The 19710-nt window shown below is 31.8% G+C and overlaps 1 protein-coding gene across 1 annotated transcript; it reads right to left on the bottom strand.

The window, feature by feature from the left end:
* Positions 1–487: 487 nt before the first annotated feature.
* LOC124372857 (venom protease-like) lies at positions 488–12625 on the bottom strand. The gene is made up of 7 exons (XM_046831270.1): positions 12474–12625; positions 9595–9852; positions 8151–8296; positions 5992–6098; positions 3980–4251; positions 2322–2485; positions 488–667 (listed from the first exon to the last, which is right to left on the bottom strand). The coding sequence occupies exons 1-7, from the start codon at positions 12547–12549 to the stop codon at positions 506–508; spliced, it is 1185 nt and encodes a 394-aa protein (XP_046687226.1). The 5' UTR covers positions 12550–12625; the 3' UTR covers positions 488–505.
* Between the last annotated feature and the right edge of the window lie 7085 nt (positions 12626–19710).

Here is a 19710-nt window from a genome sequence, read left to right as displayed (position 1 = left end):
AGACAATTAGAATGACAATGTATTTGGATTACACTATATTTGATATTTTGTAATATAGGTGTCTCTAATCACGAAACGATATAAAATGTTCGTTTTTTTGAGCTTCTTAATCGTCGAATTTTTTCTATCTCTTCAGACGAACATGGCTCCAGATTCCAGGAACCAAGTCTGTAAAAGCATCATATCCCATACCCTGCATCAATCAGAGAAAGGTAAACTGGAGCTAAACCCGACAAAATACTATGGTTTCCATTAGTTTTTTATAAAAGCATGTGAATAGTTGTAATTGTATAGCCTTGCTAATATTGTGTTAAAGAGCGAATGTAAGAGCGCCATTGGTCTTTATATATTAGATTATAAATACATTGTTGTGTACATTGGGTGTTTTTTTACTAGCAAGAGTTTTAAAAATATAATACATTTACTGTATTTTCTTACAAGCAGTATGAAACGTTATAAGGGAATTGTCTAATGAAACGATTGTTAATCTGAGGTGTATTATGTTTTATTGCCAGACAATGTTCTCGATCCAGGGTACAAAGTGGGAGACCCTCGTGTAGACCCCAGGCTTGACGCCACATGCCAGACCGAAGGATGTGACACCGACCAGAGAATATGTGCAGTAGAGTTGTGGGTGCGGCACTTGCAGTGGACCTCCGGAGTCCCCCTGCAACAGTACAGTTAACTTATTATTAATATACTTATTACTTACGCTACAGTAAAATGATTGTTCTGTATCTTATCATATACTAGTATGGTTATCACAATTATATGATGCATGTTCTAATATTGTAACGGATGTGATTAACAGTTGTTTATTGTACACAGGTTGCGTACTTCAGTAAGCCACTGAAATACCTATCACGTACCTATATACTATACCTTGTATTCCACTCAGGTGATATGATTCAAAAAGCCATGATATTCGTTTTGAAGTCTACTTGATATTTATAACATGCTTTTTCCAGATATTGGAGAGATGTGATGTATGTTTTCTTCTCACTCTTGGTTCTCCTAATGACTTTTTCTAACACACAAACTAAAAGTTCCTCAGTTTTAGGCTGATAAAGAATATTGATAAGGAAAGAGTGATAAAGCAGATTTGTTAACATACACATTTGTATCAGAGATTTGTAAAACAAAAATGGACAAGGCTAGAGATTTTCTTGCTACATCAGAGACTGCCTATGCGTAGCGGAAATAGTAGTAGACTATGTTTATACTTACATGTATACTTTGAGTCCTCTTCACCATACTTTCGGAGTTCACAGCTGATAATGAAAACATAGGAGTAAGTGCTGTACCTTAGGACACTTTTATACAGAGATTGTATCGTTTTCCAATATTTTTATATCGGAATATAATATTTTTTATTTGAGCAATCGTCTTTGAAAATCTAATGTCTTTATTTTTTCTAGAGAATCAGTTAAAGATTTTAGAATTAAAAAAACCTATTGCTATCGTACAACACATGGTTGAATAAATGCTGTAACAATGTAAGACAAATTTGTGCATTTTAATAACAATATCTATTTTCTTAATAACATATTACGAAAACGGGTATCAACTAAAATAGTAAAACTATTGAAATAGACGAATAAATTAAAAAAAAGAATAGGCATAAGGTATATATTTTAACTTTTAAAACAACTGTATATAGGAACTTTGTAGTCATAAAACCTATTATTGCACATTACTGTATTATTCATAACAAGAGAAATTGTTGGAGAACTTTAGATTAACATTTTGGCGTTGATGTGACCAGATTGAGTTGGTGGCTGAAATTTTGACGATCTTATCAACTTTGTCATAATTCTTATTAAAAGCGTGATATCCGGTTTGGTTGAGACTAAAAACCTTATAATACACCGCTCACCCTTTCCATCAACTTGTATAACGTTAAATTTTGTTGTCCGTCTTCCTAAACACTTAACTGCAATATATACCCCAACTTATTTATCAGCTTCTTCAAATTTTAAGCCACCTACTGGCTCTTTCTTATTAAGTATAATACCATTTATTTCATTTATGTATTATTCTCGTTTCATTTTTCTTTTTCGTTTAGTTATAAACTTTATCTTATGAAAAATATGTCTTGGATTTGGTTTACTTCTGTTTATTTTACTTTGAAACACTTGTACTTTGTTTATTTTTTTCTGGGATGTCAGTAAGAATCTGGTTCTCCAGGTTGTTTTCCACGAGGAATTTACCCTGGATGCTGACTTGGGAAAAGGTGTTGTTAAGCATGTATTCATACCTTGGCAATTTTATTTTAATGTAAACTCCACTGCTGATTTCCAGCAAGAAAGTAGACAGCTGACCTGGCAGGAATCACGGAGGGAGAATGTATCCCCAGCACAGAGCATGGATTCAGGCCGCACCCCACTGGGTAGAGTGTCTCTGTTGGGCTTGTAGAATTCACTGCACTCCTTTTCCGATATCAAAGTCAGGTTCACTTTCTGCAGAACATCACTGGCTCTCCCTCCTGGAGTAAAAGGTTATATACTAGTTACCATATTCTGTATGTTTAACTCTACGAATAAGATAAGTACACAAAGTGACAACGTTGTAATACAAAACATTCATTAGTTATGAATTTCTGAGTAAACACACGTACAAACAGGTAGTCGTAAAATACGTGCTTTAGGATACATCTGTATAGTTTACACCTTTTCACAAATATGTGTTTTTTTAACCGGGTTAGTGGAATGTAACGTAAAAACGCCCTGCATAATTGGTTGTACCACATAAATGAGTAAAATGAAACAAGATTAGATGCACGCCAGCTGGGAGGCTTGGCGTTCATACAACATGGTGGTTTGAAGAGCGACTCTTAATGGTTCAATGCCATTTTAAATTTAACTTATTTGAACATTCTCTTGCGTACAACACAAATACAGAAATCTGCTTTTGTCATCAACTGGAGGGAAAGGCTGTGCTAAACGCTCAGCCAACGAATAAACGTTAGGAAAAATTTAGAGCAATCCACCAAACAGGAGTGATTCAGTCCTTCTGTACTGAGTCGGTGTCAGTAGCCTTTATTTTGGCAAGTAGAACACTCGGATTTCAGGTAATATTATTCAAATAATTACGTTCTTAACTATCAATTGCTCTGCTATTGGGTGATTGCAGAAAATCAAAGGAATCACATGCTTTTAACACATTTCCCTTGTCATCTCATGTAGAAAATTATATATCTTATTTGTACACTCCGTAATGTTAAAAATTAAACTAGTACGGGCTAGCATGGCGTAGCATTTAATTCTTAAAGTTTATTTATGAACTTATTGTATTTAAGAATCCTGCATTCCATTCTTTAATATATAACTTCAGCGTTTTGTTTAGAAACATACATTATTAGATCCTTTACTGTTAAAATTTGCCGTTAAACGCAATTTGCTAAAAAGTATAAGTAAAAAAGTACAAGATTTAACTAAAACTTTCTTAACAGAATTCAAACTTATACATTTTAGAATGATCCAATCATTTATTGAAAACGATGCTACAAACAACAACACAAAATACCAACAGTACGCTACGTGTGCAATTTGATCTCTTCCTCAGGGGGATAGCTAACCTAACTCGTAACTACTCAAGTTTAATATAAAAAATGATACCAAAGCGTTGAGACACGCACAAGTAGGGGATCGCCACACACATGTTGTGTGTTAACTCCATGCACACTACCTCTAAATAATATACTTAGTACAAACAAAACACAAAATATATAAACTTTTCATAAGCCTGATTTAAAGATTGAGCAAATTGCAACTTTTATATTTTCCTGGCTTCAGGGAAGGTATCAAAGGATTGTTAAAAATAACAACAAAAACAAAATGGATGCATAAAGTCTCAATGTTGCCGATCTGTGACCCCTTATTAGCATGAAAACGGCAAAATACTTTGGGTACAATGTTAACGTAAGAAAGTTGTATCATATTTTTGAGTCTTATATTTATTGTTGCAAAAACAAATTTACCATATTCTGTGTTTCCCCAGCCTGTAGCGATGGCGTACGGGCGATTAATAGATGTATCTATCTGTAGACAAACAGGGCGAATGTACTCATTAAACTCCACGTCGGTCTCCAGCTGGTAGAGGGCGATGTCGTTCTCTGCTAGAGGAGGTCTGTAGTCCGGATGGTTGATCCGCCTCAGAATCTTGTGTACCACAGGTCTGGCGTCACCTGTACTCTCGTCTGTCGTGACCTTGATGTTGTACTCACCCAGACGGACCCAGCTCGCAGACTGCCTACACGCAGGATGGTAGAGAATGTCTTAGAATATGTTACGGATTAGATATAGGGTTTATCTGAACCCAGTAACTAATTTCATTAGCTGTTTCATGAGCAAGAGTACTCTGTCCTATGAGTTTTAAAAAATTCCGATTTGGGGATAGACCCCAGTCATAATTTTATGAATCACACCCACAAAAAGCAAGTACTATAGTTTAATTAAAATGCTTTAAACAATGTCCTATTACAATCGAAAAATAATATGAGAAGGTTTACAAATAATCAATAAATATAATACATTTGACTAAAGACAGCTGGCAGTGTGTGATAAATAAGCCATTCGCTAATTAGTAGAGCTTCAGCCAATAACTATACATCACAGATATATCTCGTCACCGCATAAGGAATGTGCACCACTGGCTCGGCCAATTTAATCTTTATTTCATTCAACATCTTTTTCATCTTTTGGCTAAAGATTCTAAACTAAAAATCATTGCTAAAATAACTGTAATTTTGAGATATGTTGGCATAGTTGTGGAGAGGCATCCTTCAGTTAAAATACTGAAAGGAACCTGTTTATCTTAAGATTGTAATTGTATTCGTTATGTTTGAAGAATATATATTGAGATTCTCTACAATGGCGAAGTATATCTCAAGTAGTTTAACTGTTCACAATATTTAAAGGCGGTGCGAATCCAAAAACGTGATTATAGTCATAAACGTCTTATTTTAACCATAAAATGCACCATAGAAGTTTTGTTAAACACATTTAAATAAATGCAGTACATGCAAACATCCTACACGTGTTCTAATTGAGTTTATGTCATGTTGAGAAATATAAGTTTTACTGAAAAACTTTTTGACATACGGTTAATACTGAAACGTTTTTGGAACATCCCTTAGTAATTATTATGGTCATACTTATTATCTGTTTTTACCAGTTTATTAAAGTTACTAATGTAGTAAAAATGTAAGAGAATATTTCAACTAATTCAAAACGAAATTATAACAATACTGAGAACACGAAAGTGGCAAAAATCTCTCAATTAAAAACTTTATACTGTTTAAAAACCTTATTAAAAGTTAGTTCTTCACAGGAGTGAAATGGTTTAAAATCTAATTAGACAACTATACAATAAGAAAATTGTAAAAGAGGGGGATATGATATATATATATATATATGTTATATATATATGTATATATATATATATATATATATATATATATATATATATATATATGTATATATATATATATGTATATATATATATATATATTTATAAACCAAAAACTTCATTATTTTGGTATCATTTAAGAAAATAATGTTTAGTTATGTCATTATTATATACTATTTATTATTAAGTGCATTATTTGAACATAATGTTTTAGTTTACTGATCAATTCCGACAGTAAGAGATGAAAATTGAATTAATCGAATTATTTTGCATATTATATAATTAAAATTTAGGGTTTGTAATCATCTTTTATATTCATCTTTTATATCTTCTGTTTATTACGGTAAGGACGATCCAATTTTTAGCCTCCCTTATTATGCTGTCCATTTATTTGGTTGACATTACCCTTCCCTTCCTAAAACGAATATGGTAGATTTACATTGTATTACTCTTTTACTGTGTCTTAGTTGAAGCCCATATAAGCTATATAATAGCCCAAAATAAAATATTGCTCCATATATTTTTGTTGGGTTATTGCTAAATAATTATTAATCTTAATGTAACTTACACGTTAGCACTGACCTGTATACTGTAGTACAATGGGCAGCACTAACAACATAGTTCCTACTGATCAGACTGCCCCCACACCTCCAAGCAATCTTATTTTCCTCTCCGTAACCAATTTGAGCCTGGATAAAACATAGTCTATTAGGCATTTATTCTGGAGTTAGCAGGTTTAGGTATTATACGGTTTATAACACAGAGTTATTTCTAATGATTGATTTAATTGAGTTTTGTCTCTTAACCTTTTAACTATTTTTAAAAGTTTAACTGCCTAAAACGTTATCTAAATTGATTGAAAATCGATATTTATTTACTTGCACATTAAAAACCTTTGAGATAAAGTTAGCGAAAGATGGGATAGGATGGTTAGGGGTTTCTTACTCTGTAGTTGTTCCTGATGTAATTGGGATTCTTTGCTTAAAGTTTGTTAGTGACGATGGAAGGTTTAAAAGGATAACAGAGTTTCGAACATTTGCCACCGTTATATATTGTGTGACGTATAACGATTTCAAATGTCCGAAACTCTATTATAATTAGGACAAACATACACTTGGAACATAAATGAAGACAAATAACACTAGAGTAGAAGTTTAGGCTACTATATCATAATCTTTAATTCGCTAATGGTCAATATTTAAAATTTTATAAGTTTTGGATTACTATCTTATACATATATTCACTACATGCCCATTCACAACATCAATATTAAACGATTCATTTTGTAAAGCAACTCTTCAAATCCTAATCCGGCTTTACTCTTTTAAAATTAATACCCTTGTGGTCAACCCTAGTTACTAATATTCACTGCACTGTGGCATCTATCTACATCAAGGATAACATTATAAATATGCAACAAAATAACACCTACACGTTGCCATCATGACCATGCTGACCTTCGCGATTCCTTGTAAATTTCTTCAATAAAATTTTTTTACGACTTTCCCAGGATCAATTAGTCTGGATTTCCAAGGATAAATAAGCCTACAGTTTCCAAGGAGCAATCGGACTTCACTTCCCGGGATCAATAAACCTACAGCTTTCTGAGTTAGGTCGATTTACATTCATCAAGGTCCGGGAGTCGTAAACGTTTTAAGATAGATAAAAACTATTTCAAGGTCAGAAACAAATCTTAGAGAGTTGTATTGCGTATCGTGCTTTATCATTACTCTTCGCAGAGTGATAAAGTAAGTCTTTCCAATCGAAACCAAAAAGGTTTCACGAAACTAAAATCTTTAGAAAAATTGGGTTTAAGAGCTTTCGTGTTCAATCCCAGCCAAATCAGTTTGTGAGGTTTATTTCTAGTCTTACAAACATAGAATTAGAAATTATTCTTTTACATTTTAGACACACGTCATCCATCGCCTGACTTTCTGGTTAGTTTTACGTCAATGAACTTCTAAAACTCTTCTCATTAATTTTCAGATCCTCGTGCTCCACTAGTCACACATTATAGACGACTATGATTCTTCCCAGTCAGACACTCAAATTTACATTCCCTTCTAATTTTGCTAGTTCCTTTTCCCTGACATTGCTTTCTTATCCCCCAAGACCTGCTACGTATTGATATTTCATACAGTCTCGTTATCTTCTCAGACTCAGGTGTTTCTCCTCTTTTGGTTCACTTAGTCTCTGATTCTTTTCCTGACATGGTTGTCTCAGAAGTCTCGGTTCTTCTATTCTCGAATAACCATTCTCTAGGTCTCATGAGCAGTCCTTAGGTACCTATTGATTTGCCCAGGTACCTATTGATAGCCTATAGTACTCATCTTGTTGGAAGTTGTCTCTCTAGCCTTGTTTATACCTCTAGAATTTTGCATTGTAGTTTTATTTGCAATAAAACATATTAAACAATGTAAACAAGACAATTTCACCTTCGATCCTGAAAATAAGTATCTTTTCATCTCCATTGTAATTCACCATGTAGAGAAGCAAATACTTGAAAAGTCTCTTTCTGAGGTTAATTTTGAATTGTTGTTTGCTCGTACAGTGAAAATAGCTATACGTCGTGTTAGTGGGAACACATTGGCAACAATAATGAACGATATCATTATTTATTCTCTGAATTCCTAATCCATGCTGGATTTAAATAATATTACTTGTAACTTAGACCAAATAAAAAAAAAAAAACTAAAATTAACTAGAAAGTGTAGCAAGCTAATGGATACAATCACACAAACCATGTGTGGATATTCTCTAGGTCTGGCGTCCTGACCTCCTACTATCAGAGACTCCACTTGGTTGCAGGTGTCTATCCTCTCTTCCTTGGTATCCAAACCGAAGTCAGCCAATTTTATAAACACGCTGTCTGCATACTCTCGACACCCTGGAATCACATAATCATGGTTACTTGTAATCCTAAGTATACCAGGTAGAAGTATAAGGACATGAGTTACACAGGTGTAGCAAACAAAGTTGAGCAGGGATTGCATTACAGTATCTCTAATATTACATACAAGGGGCACAATTACAAAATGAAAAATAAGAAAATAAAATAAACACCAATACTAGCGACAGGGTCACGAACTCTTGACACCGTATTTCAAAGTTCAGCCGACCACTTGCAAATCCGGTTCCACGGGCTGGCTCTGCTTTCACATACTCATTAGTATGTGACTCACGTATTAACGTGAGTACCATATTTTAAGATACGACTCTTACCCCTCTTACCCATAGTTGAGATCGATCTCAGAGTGTGAAATATTAGTTATTGATTCTGAATAACTAAATTGGCGCTCCTTAACATAATACATGAATGTATTACATTTAACTTAAGTATTGTTGGTTATAAGAATTTGAATTGCAAGAATGTCGTGATTATATAGCAAAAGACTGAAGTCTTTGGCAAAATTGTTTGCCGTATGTTATAAAAAAAATATGTAGGAGCACTTTAAAATATCAAAATAGTTTTTAAGCACTGTTAGTAGAATAATATATTTATTTATTTACGTATTTATTTACCACTTGCAAATCCGGTTCCACGGGCTGGCTCTGCTTTCACATACTCATCAGTATGTGACTCACGTATTAACGTGAGTACCATATTTTAAGATACGACTCTTACCCCTCTTACCCATAGTTGAGATCGATCTCAGAGTGTGAAATATTAGTTATTGATTCTGAATAACTAAATTGGCGCTCCTTAACATAATACATGAATGTATTACATTTAACTTAAGTATTGTTGGTTATAAGAATTTGAATTGCAAGAATGTCGTGATTATATAGCAAAAGACTGAAGTCTTTGGCAAAATTGTTTGCCGTATGTTATAAAAAAATATGTAGGAGCACTTTAAAATATCAAAATAGTTTTTAAGCACTGTTAGTAGAATAATATATTTATTTATTTACGTATAAAACGGTATTGAGTACTTGAAACTTTGGTAAATTAAATGTAAATTTCACAAAGTCTCGTCTCATTCATAAATAACATACAAGTGCAAACTTACAGGTAGCTTTTTATAGTCACCACAACAATCAGTTTCAAATTTCATGCTGGACGTTTCCTTGTCACTCATAATCAATAGTCAATAGAGACTATTCTTCTTGTAACATTCAAAATACTGTTAATTTAGATTTTATAACTGTGATTTTATTGTAATATCAAACCAACGCGTTACTCACGTTGCTGTGCTCTTAAGCCAGGTACTTGTGGTTGCCTCGTGTGCGAGGTCGTTCGACGAGATGACAAAGGGTCGACGGTTGTTGTGGGTGGCTGCAGCTCAGCTTCATGATCTGGCTCACAACATACGACGGGTTCATTCAATTGGAAGCTACAGATCTGTGGACGTACACCAGACTTCAGCAACTGGATCGCCTTACTGCACTGACTGACGGGCTTGCACGTCCATTCTGTGCCTTGTACGTCTTTGCAGACGTCACCTGCACACAGTTCAAAACATGAGAATGTAGCGGGACAGTAGAAGTAACAGATATACGAGGTGTACCACCAATGTGACATATGTGTGGCATTCAACCACGGTCTAAACCACATTAAAGGTCCATCAAGCGCGTTTAGGAGATCTGAAACCTATGCAGACTCGATAGTTCAATATTGTGACGTTACAGGACAAACCAAAGTAATCTCGGAATCTAGTCTCGCCGATATCTGTACTTACAACATCAAAATACAAAACCGTAACTTAGATTTCTGGAATCTCAACCTTAGTTACTGTGGGTTTTTGTAGGTCTAGTGGATCTCAGGTTTCAGTAATCTTTCGGCGTCAGGTTTATCAAGTCTTTGCCAAATTGAACCTTTAAGGAATCTAATTATACGCTCAAAATATATTTATATCTATTTAATCATCTTAGACACGGTTCTTACTTTTCAAGATCCTCAGCACAGCACCTGGTTTACACCGCAGTCTCTGAACCTTCATACCCTTGCTGACCTCTGAACGTCTCCGGAACTGCTGGTTGTTATCGCCTCAAGTGTTACTTTTCTCTTAAGAATTAAAAAATATATAAATGATGTTCACGTCTAAAACGAATTGTTTGCTAGAGATACATTTTATCTACTGTATTCCTATGGACAAACATGCATATTGTTGAAGTAATTCCAAGGCATGAGTAACAATGTACGCTGTATTGTTGCATAATAAAAAAAATATTGTGTCACTCTTAAAGATTTATTTTTTATAGTAACGAAGTATTCTGCATTTCTGTTTAATATTGTAAACAGAAATGTCTAGTTGGTAAATAGCATCTATTATATAATTTTAAGTTATTCTGCTATAGGGTATTATAGAAATAAGTCCGATATTAATTTATTGTAGTTATTAATAATTTAATAATTTTCACGAATAACTTAAACTTGCATTATGTCAGTTCTTCAGTTACTTTAGGATATTTTAGAACATTCCAAACTCAGAACTGTAAACATACAGTAACTTGAGGAACTGTCTGAAAATAGCCACACACACTTTATAACCAATCGTAAAACCTTATGAGAACTTCAAGACTGGTTTTTGTATCTCAACGTACTAGGCTGTTTTCTTGTAGTAGTACCTATTGTAAAATTAAAGTGACAAATATTAAACAAAATTTAAACCGTAATAATTTTAATATGACAAAATACTACTATAATCAATGAACATACCAGTGCGTTATTTTGTTTTTAAACGTGAATCTTGTTAAATTTTAATAAAATTCAAATATAGTTAGTGTATATATATTACATAGAAATAATCGATGCCTGATTCCCAACATGGCTTTATTTTAAAGTTAAAATTTTTTAGCATTATTAGAATGATGAAGTACGGGAGCCTTTCTGTGTACATGCCTCTCTGTCACAAACGGCCCGTATTAGCCAAACACGTCAGACCTTTTCCAAAAGCCCCAATCTATTGTTGGTTTAAAGCACATCCTCAAAATTCAACTCTTAATTAACGATACTATGAAAACGCATGGATTTATTATATTGCTAATTTTATTAAAATAACAACCATTTCAGGGGTGTTGTATATGTTTAAAAATAGGCGATGTGACGTAAATCTACTTTCTGTAATACAGTCATAGGATGTATTTTAAATACAATACTGCCAAAATAACTTTTGTCTAAATTTGATAATTCCTGGACATAGTTTTAACTTTTGAACTTTGTTGACTTTGGAACGAATGCTGGTTTTCGAAATACGAGTATAATGCAATGCTTTGTGCTTTGTTCTTTATATTTTTGAATACTGCAATGCTACTGCTTGTAATGGAATTAATATCTGTTTTGTTTTGTAGTAGAGTGACAGATTTCTAACGATACAAAGCAATCAAATAATTTATACCATTTGTTTTAAACTGGTATTTATTTACATTGCACTGAGGGGTTTGTCATTATTTAAGAATCCAAACCTGTTAAGAACGAAAGGAATTCCTAATAATGCAATTTATGTTACTAAAGTTGCCAAATCATCCTTTTTTGGCCGCATTTGTACAGTTAAACATTTTATGAACTATAATTTAAACAGATGGAGATTTGTAACATTTAAAAGAGAATCTGTTAAAATACAGCCCTGTGTAGAAAACATTTTTCACATCAGTTTAAATTGAATATTTTTCCGGACTTGAATGCAATAGAAGTGGGACATTTTATTATGGGAACTCACAAATAAAATAACAAAGAAATGTTAATAATTTAAATTCAGTATCTGCACTAAATGGTATACCTAGTTACTTTAGTATTACAAAATATTCCCAGAAGGTGAACTAAACTTAACTTTGAACATTTGAAGTAACCTAGTTAAGTAAATAACGGGAACGTGCGTTTCACAACTAAAAAAAATATGAAAGTAGGCGCAGTACAAATAAAAGTTCGCTAGTGGTTAGCCACAATACACTTCAAATTAAATGTATATGTATAGTGTGTATGCGATTGTTAATAGTAATAGTAATTGTATTAGCTGTTTGTTAGTACCTTAGTAATAAGTAACTATACCTTTCAGTAGTATCAGTAGAATACGATTATTAGGCTTAGTTAACAGTAAAAACAGTATATTACATACTATACGCACCTCCATATAAATCCAAATTCTGGGCTAATGTACCATAGCCAACGAAACAGACACAGAGAACTACTAGCGAAGTCATGTTGTTTGTCAGGGGGGAAGTGGTTGCTCTCTGGGTATAAACAGGTTTCTGTTGTAACGGGCGATAAAGTCTGTAGACAACTATTTATCGTGATGCCACAGATGATAACTTACTCAGGTTTTTTCAAGGTCAATGGCAATCTTGACCTCAGCAGTCCATGCGTTGCTCTTATTGCGTCTAACCACGTACGAGTATCTCGATTATTTGTCAAATTCCTCAATTTTAACTGCTATAGTACAAGGTATCATCCTAGCTTAAGTGTCGTATATTTGTATATGTTGTATAAACAGTAGTTTCAATGAATTATTTTTGCTCTAGTCTGTTCGTATGCATAGTCTACACACATTTTATTACTATATCTTCGAGAGGAAAACAAACTTTTCCGGAACATAAACCTTTGTGAGGGCTCCATGAAACTCAATTACGAAAATTTAACAATAGAGTATTTAATTGTTCAGGAAGATAATGGCAAGTGGGTGACAATACGATCGTTCTTATCTATCAGAGCATGTATTGTTTTATTCATACTAAATAAATTTTTACTTTCTCACCATTTTATTTAATAGTGAAAAAAATATTTTAAGATTTTAAGATGAGTCGAATTTTAATTTTTCCAACTGTCCGTTCTGGAAAGTAAAAAAGTACGTTTTGGAATATGTAAATGCAAGTTAGCACTACATTACTATGATTTACTATGATGTATATGCATAATTACATTTTTACTATTAATAAATCATTAATATTTTTCATCCCAAAGATTATGTAAAAAAAAACTGAAATAATTAACTATTTTGATTGTAGTTAAATTTTCATTATTTATAACCTATTCACTAAAGGGTATAAATGGCGAAATACAATAACTTCGAGGTGAAGAGGGAACAGTTGTACTATATTTTAACTATTAATTGACTGTGTTATTAAATAAATAATGCGAAACGTTTAAAATCGGCTGTTAAAGTCAGTATTCCTAAAAATCATGTTTTGTTAAAAATATACTTGAACTTTCTATCTTACGCGATACTACTATATAATGAAATCTTTTTGTCATCAATATTATTTTTAGGTACTAAGAATCCATCCAATAGTTGGCTTAGTATCTTAGTGAAACTTAAAATTAGAGTTACAATATACAAAAATAATATTTACTCAAACAAATGATATTTATTTCACTAATAAACGAATTTACCAACAAATGACAATGTTAAAAAAATGCAAATCATGAGGTTAAAAAGGTTAGTACCTAATACCTTGGAATAATACATTTCTCAAGTATATTGTTTGAAGAAAATAAAATATTACGAGATTTTCAGTCAAAAGTGATAAGTAGATCTTTAAGCATAGACAGCCAGTGAATGTAAGCCCATCTTATGTGCTTAGAAAACACTTACGCGAAAGGTGAGTGGAACATTAGTGACGGCCAGAACCTCCAACTCCGCAAGACCTTTATATACCAACAACCACCTATAATTGTGAATAATAATGAGATAATAATAAGTAATTAATGTATCATTAGATAACAATACGTATTATAGTTGATTCTAATGCATTAAAGTACAATAAACTCTTCAGACCATCATTACTGTTTTATCAACAGAGTACTAAACTTCTTGTCCGTTTACTGAATTTTCATAGTTATACTGAATAACAAAATATTTTTGAGAAAGAAGTACAAAATAAGTTTACATTTCATTATTTTCAGGTTTAAAATTTTTAATATTCTAAACTTTCGTGTGTTTAGAAAGTTAGTTTTCCAATCAAGATTTATTTGAACATACAAATTTCGAAGTTATGTAAAAATTACAATCTATTATCTGAAACAATTAGTAAGACAACGTATCTTATATAGTAAAAATGATAATTGTGAGAAATGGTTCTCATTGCAGAAATGGACTGAAATATTGTGAATTATGAGTAACCGGTGAATAGTGATATTTTATATGTGAAAAAAATAGTAGTAGTAGTATCAAAAATTGATACGTTCAGAAAACTATAAAATTTACTAACAGTAAAAATGTTTATATACAGCTGCAAAAACACTTGAAGAGAAAAACAAAGGAAACAAGAAAACAATCTGTGATAATGTGTGTATTCTCAAGTAAATATTTTGACGTTGGAAAACATGTTTTAATAAAGTAAGTATAAGAATTATTCTTTTCTTAAGGTAAGTGACTACAACTTTAAAACAACGCCAACCATTATGGTTGCAGTAGAGTCTAAAGTGATATTTAAGTGGCAAATAACTCAACATTTAAGAAGTTTCATATTGCTAGTGTGTATTAAAACCTTCACAAAATGTTTTAAAAGTTATTTAAATTATATTTTGTTTAAGTTTACAAATACCTTTAGAACTCTACTCGTGACTTGTCAAAGTAAATTGTAAAATGATCAGAGCTTAAAATAAAACTAAAGCTAGAACTAAACTGGCATTATTGAAAGGTGAAATAGCCTACATTGACTTAGATAGTCCAATTAAATGCTACGTTACCACTCTGCCACACGTGAGTACGGCCACGTGAATGTTATGTACTTGATGTAAATATGGAGACCGTTAATTATCAGTACATTATTATTAACATGCGGGTTTCCACGCAAGTGTGTTTAAGGGCGGGTTATAGGGGCAATTGTGTAATCGACCTACATGATTTGTAACGTACCAAAATGTAGGGGGTCATTTTTGTTTGCTTCATAAATATAACGAGAAATTACAGGAGCTCTGGCTGTTGATTGAAGGCATTGTACTTGGGTATAATTAATCATGACCCTAGCTATATTCGAATAAAATGTTCAATGCTTTAATCTTGGACCCCATGTTATAGAGGATAGTGATATAAGAATACATTCTTTTATAATTTATGTCTCTTTGAAAATTCAATTCAATTCTTTGAATTGAGAATACAAGAAATCACATTGGGTGATGCATGCATTTCATTGAACATGTTTAACATTTGAGCTTCAAAATGACACACATTTCATTACTAGCAAAACATATCACTTTAGAGGCAGGAAAGATGTAATTTCTGAGTGTCTGTCTGTCTGCACGATATCTCGAAAACTAATTGACCTATACACTTGGAATTGTGCATGGAGGTTTATTTCTATATAATGAACAGTGAGTACGATGATGGTGCATGTCACACCACGCGATTTGGCTGAGCGTTAACGAATATGTTTACGTTGGTGGTTATTGGCAATCATGAAGGCAACGAGAAAATAGTTTGTTTAAAATAATAAACTAAGTCCGGTACACTCATACAGGATTTTAACACGTGACATATAACACATGTTTAACAACATACATCATTTTGTGATGATTTGGTGTGTACATTAAAAATTGATTTAATGGCTGATATGAAACCCAGTTGTTATGATAAAAATGTGATTGTATCATGCACAAGATATCTGAAGAAAAACTTTAATCTGTAGACTTGATATGTTGTATAAAACATAATTTCCACATAAACAATTATGGATTTTATGGTGGTGCATATCAATACATGGAATCTGGCTGAGCGTCCGTTCTAGCCTGTCACTCCTCAGTAGGCTGACGCAGTTTCTTTTGGGCGGTGTAATATTTATTTTCCGTAAGCTATAGACTTAAAATGTGACATTGAATTTCAGCGAAGCCTGTTGTGCGATGCGCGGTGTGGAGTACCTTGGAAATATGTAATGAAATCGGCGATAGCATTTCGACGCGCCTGAGAAAACTAAATACAATTACATCTATATACTGTTGCGAGTGTGGTATCCTTAAGAATGTACGCGGAAAAAAAACAGAATGTCAATCCATGAGAAGCTGTCAAACACAGAAGCTATGTTTAGCGGTTGGAATTCATGTGCGAAATATAACAAAAAAGGTGGGTGGCGCTATAAATAGACAATTCCATGGAATATGTACACCAGTTCGTTTTTTATTATATTTTGTGATTCGCATTGTTGTGCGCGTTTATTCTTTTTTACATGGGTCTTTAAAAAGTCACCCGAAGGGGTATACATTATAAATTGTAACACTCCCTACTCCTAATTTTACCCACAAGGGTTCACTAACAAGTGACGTATTAACAAATGTAGCTTAACCAGACCAACATATACATCATGTTTATGGTTAGGTGGTGTATAGACTTTTATTAATTTAAACTTTGATATGGAACCAAACTTATTGGATAAGAATTGTAAATTGTATCATGTAGCAAGATATTTCAAGAAATATTTTCATCAATAGACTTGAAATATTGTATGAAACTTAATTTCTACATAAACAGGTATGAATTTTATGGTGGCGCATGTCTACCATGGAAGCTTGCTGAGCGTCGTTGAACCTGTCTTAAATTTTGAATAAAATCCAATTCTATTACTACTGAATTGGTATATTAGAATTAATATACCAATTAATTCTAATATACCAATCCAATTCTATAACTATAAATAATAACTACTAAAATAACTACTAATATGAATTACAAAAAGTCATTTTATAGTGAAGCTAAAAAACAGTTTATTGTTATTAAAATCTTTTTTTACTATTCTTGTAGTATTTTCTTATTACAAATTATATTCTAGATCTTTAAATCTGGTGGCTTGTGTATCACAAAATAAAATTGACAATGGTTATAATTTTTAAGTAATTGAGTAAATACGAATAATTATGAGTTATTATCCTTTGTTACGTATACCTTGCTATATTGCTAAACAAATGTAAACATATGTTTCTTATTGTTTCCCTTCAGTATGCATTGTAAATTATTTAATAACGTGTATATGTAAGGGTTGTTTTTTATTTAACAACCGTAAAAATGATTAGTTTGTTATGTTGCCAATACTTTTATCAAAAATTTTAAAATCCTAAATACTTGGCAAATATCAAATTATTTAATACAAAAAATTTAAGCTTTAATTAGTCAACGAATTTAATGTAATCTCTAGTAATGTGGATCAGAACTTTGTGAGCCCTACTGGCTCGAATGTAACTAATCCTTTTGATGGTCAATCTTATAGGGTAAATGTGACCTTCAATTTACGTGTTGTAACGGAAGAAGTGGTTATACAATACGTATCCGGTTTGTGAGCAAATTCCGCTCCTGGATACGATGTAATACCTGCAAATTTCCAACTCCAGCAGTATCCAACTCCAAATCGTAAATAAATAACATTATTAACAATTTATGTGAGTTTTGTAAATATTATTAGCTTGGAGTCAATATTTTCTATGTGTTCGTGCACTAAGTTAGTTGTATGACATAGTATTAATAATAGTAACTAGTGATGTGTCGAAGCCGAATCGCTAATACATCGAAGATTCATATTCAAGAATCGATCAAAGAGATTCGGCAATCAATTATTGGAGACATTAATTATCGGCTGATCGACATTACACAAATTATATCGGTCGCTAAAACGTTTTTGTCATAACTTTGTGTGCGAACATCGTAACTAGATAACTTATTAACGATTTATTTGAGTTTTTAAATAATATTTTGCTTGGCATTAGTATTTTGTATATTTGTGTTCGTGTATCCCTGAGAGTCCGCCTCATGTATTCGAGGACGACAGCTGGTACCGATCTCTAAAACGTGTTGTTATACTTTGTGTATGAAAAAGCATAAATAGATTAACAAATTATTGTGATTTTGCCAGTAATATTTTTTTGTCTCGAGGGAAAAGATTTTTTCATGAGGATTATTTTATAAAAAAGATTTTTAACTGTAGGCTGTGCACATATTTACTAGTTTCATTAGGAAAATATGCCCAAAATATTGTTTTATAAAGATGTTTCTTTTTGTAAATTACTTCTGCAATGGTTGTAAAAATTCCGTTAAAGTTCACAGATATTTTACATCAAAGGTCACTGAAAGTCACTACAAGTAACTGATTACATTATACCTCAGCAGTAGACAAATTAATTCAGGAACTCGGAATGTTTTCTAAAAGAATTCTTGTATTTACAAATTTGGTGAGGTCTGTCGTTTAAAAAATACAGTATATTTTCTTACTAAATAACTCATAATATAATTTTAACTTGTTAATTTTATTTAAAATGTTATAATTATATATCTGTAGAATTTGTATATATTTAAGATAATATGTGGAAATCGATAAATAAAATTTCTGATCCACATTACTAGAGATTACATTAAATTCGTTGACTAATTAAAGCTTAAATTTTTTTTGTATTAAATAATTTGATATTTGCCAAGTATTTAGGATTTTAAGAATTTTTGATAAAAGTATTGGCAACATAACAAACTAATCATTTTTATGGTTTTTAAATAAAAAACCAACCCTTACATATACATGTTATTAAATAATTTACATTGCATACTGAAGGGAAACAATAAGACACATATGTTTACATTTGTTTAGTAATGTAGCAAGGTATACGTAACAAAGGATAATAACTCATAATTATTCATATTTACTCAATTACTTAAAAAATATAACCATTGCCAATTTTATTTTGTGATACGTTATATGTGATATGTTAATTTTTTTAATTAAATAATTTGATATTTGTGAAATATTTAGGATTTTAAAAATTTTTGATAAAAGTATTGGCAACATAACAAACTAATCATTTTTACGGTTGTTAAATAAAAAAACAACCCTTACATATACACGTTATTAAATAATTTACAATGCATACTGAAGGGAAACAATAAGAAACATATGTTTACATTTGTTTAGCAATATAGCAAGGTATACGTAAACAAAGGATAATAACTCATAATTATTCGTATTTTACTCAATTACTTAAAAAATTATAACCATTGTCAATTTTATTTTGTGATACACAAGCCACCAGATTTAAAGATCTAGAATATAATTTGTAATAAGAAAATACTACAAGAATAGTAAAAAAGATTTTAATAACAATAAACTGTTTTTTAGCTTCACTATAAAATGGCTTTTGTAATTCATATTAGTAGTTATTTACGTTATTATTTATTTATCAAAATAAAATATTGATATATTAATAGGAATTAATAAAACTATATTTTGAATGGTTGATCTTGTTTGTATTGTAAATTCAATTCCGTACATTTAGAAACTTTATTATAATTATTTTTACTAGAAATGTTTTAACCATTTAACATGTATAAACGGTATTCAAACAATTTAGCGTCGGATATAATTAATATTTAGCCTCGCACAATTTTTTCCCAAGGA

Source organism: Homalodisca vitripennis, unplaced genomic scaffold (assembly GCF_021130785.1).
Source record: "Homalodisca vitripennis isolate AUS2020 unplaced genomic scaffold, UT_GWSS_2.1 ScUCBcl_4208;HRSCAF=10257, whole genome shotgun sequence".
NCBI classification, from domain to species: Eukaryota; Metazoa; Arthropoda; class Insecta; order Hemiptera; family Cicadellidae; genus Homalodisca; species Homalodisca vitripennis.
This window is presented reverse-complemented; position numbering and strand designations above follow the sequence as displayed.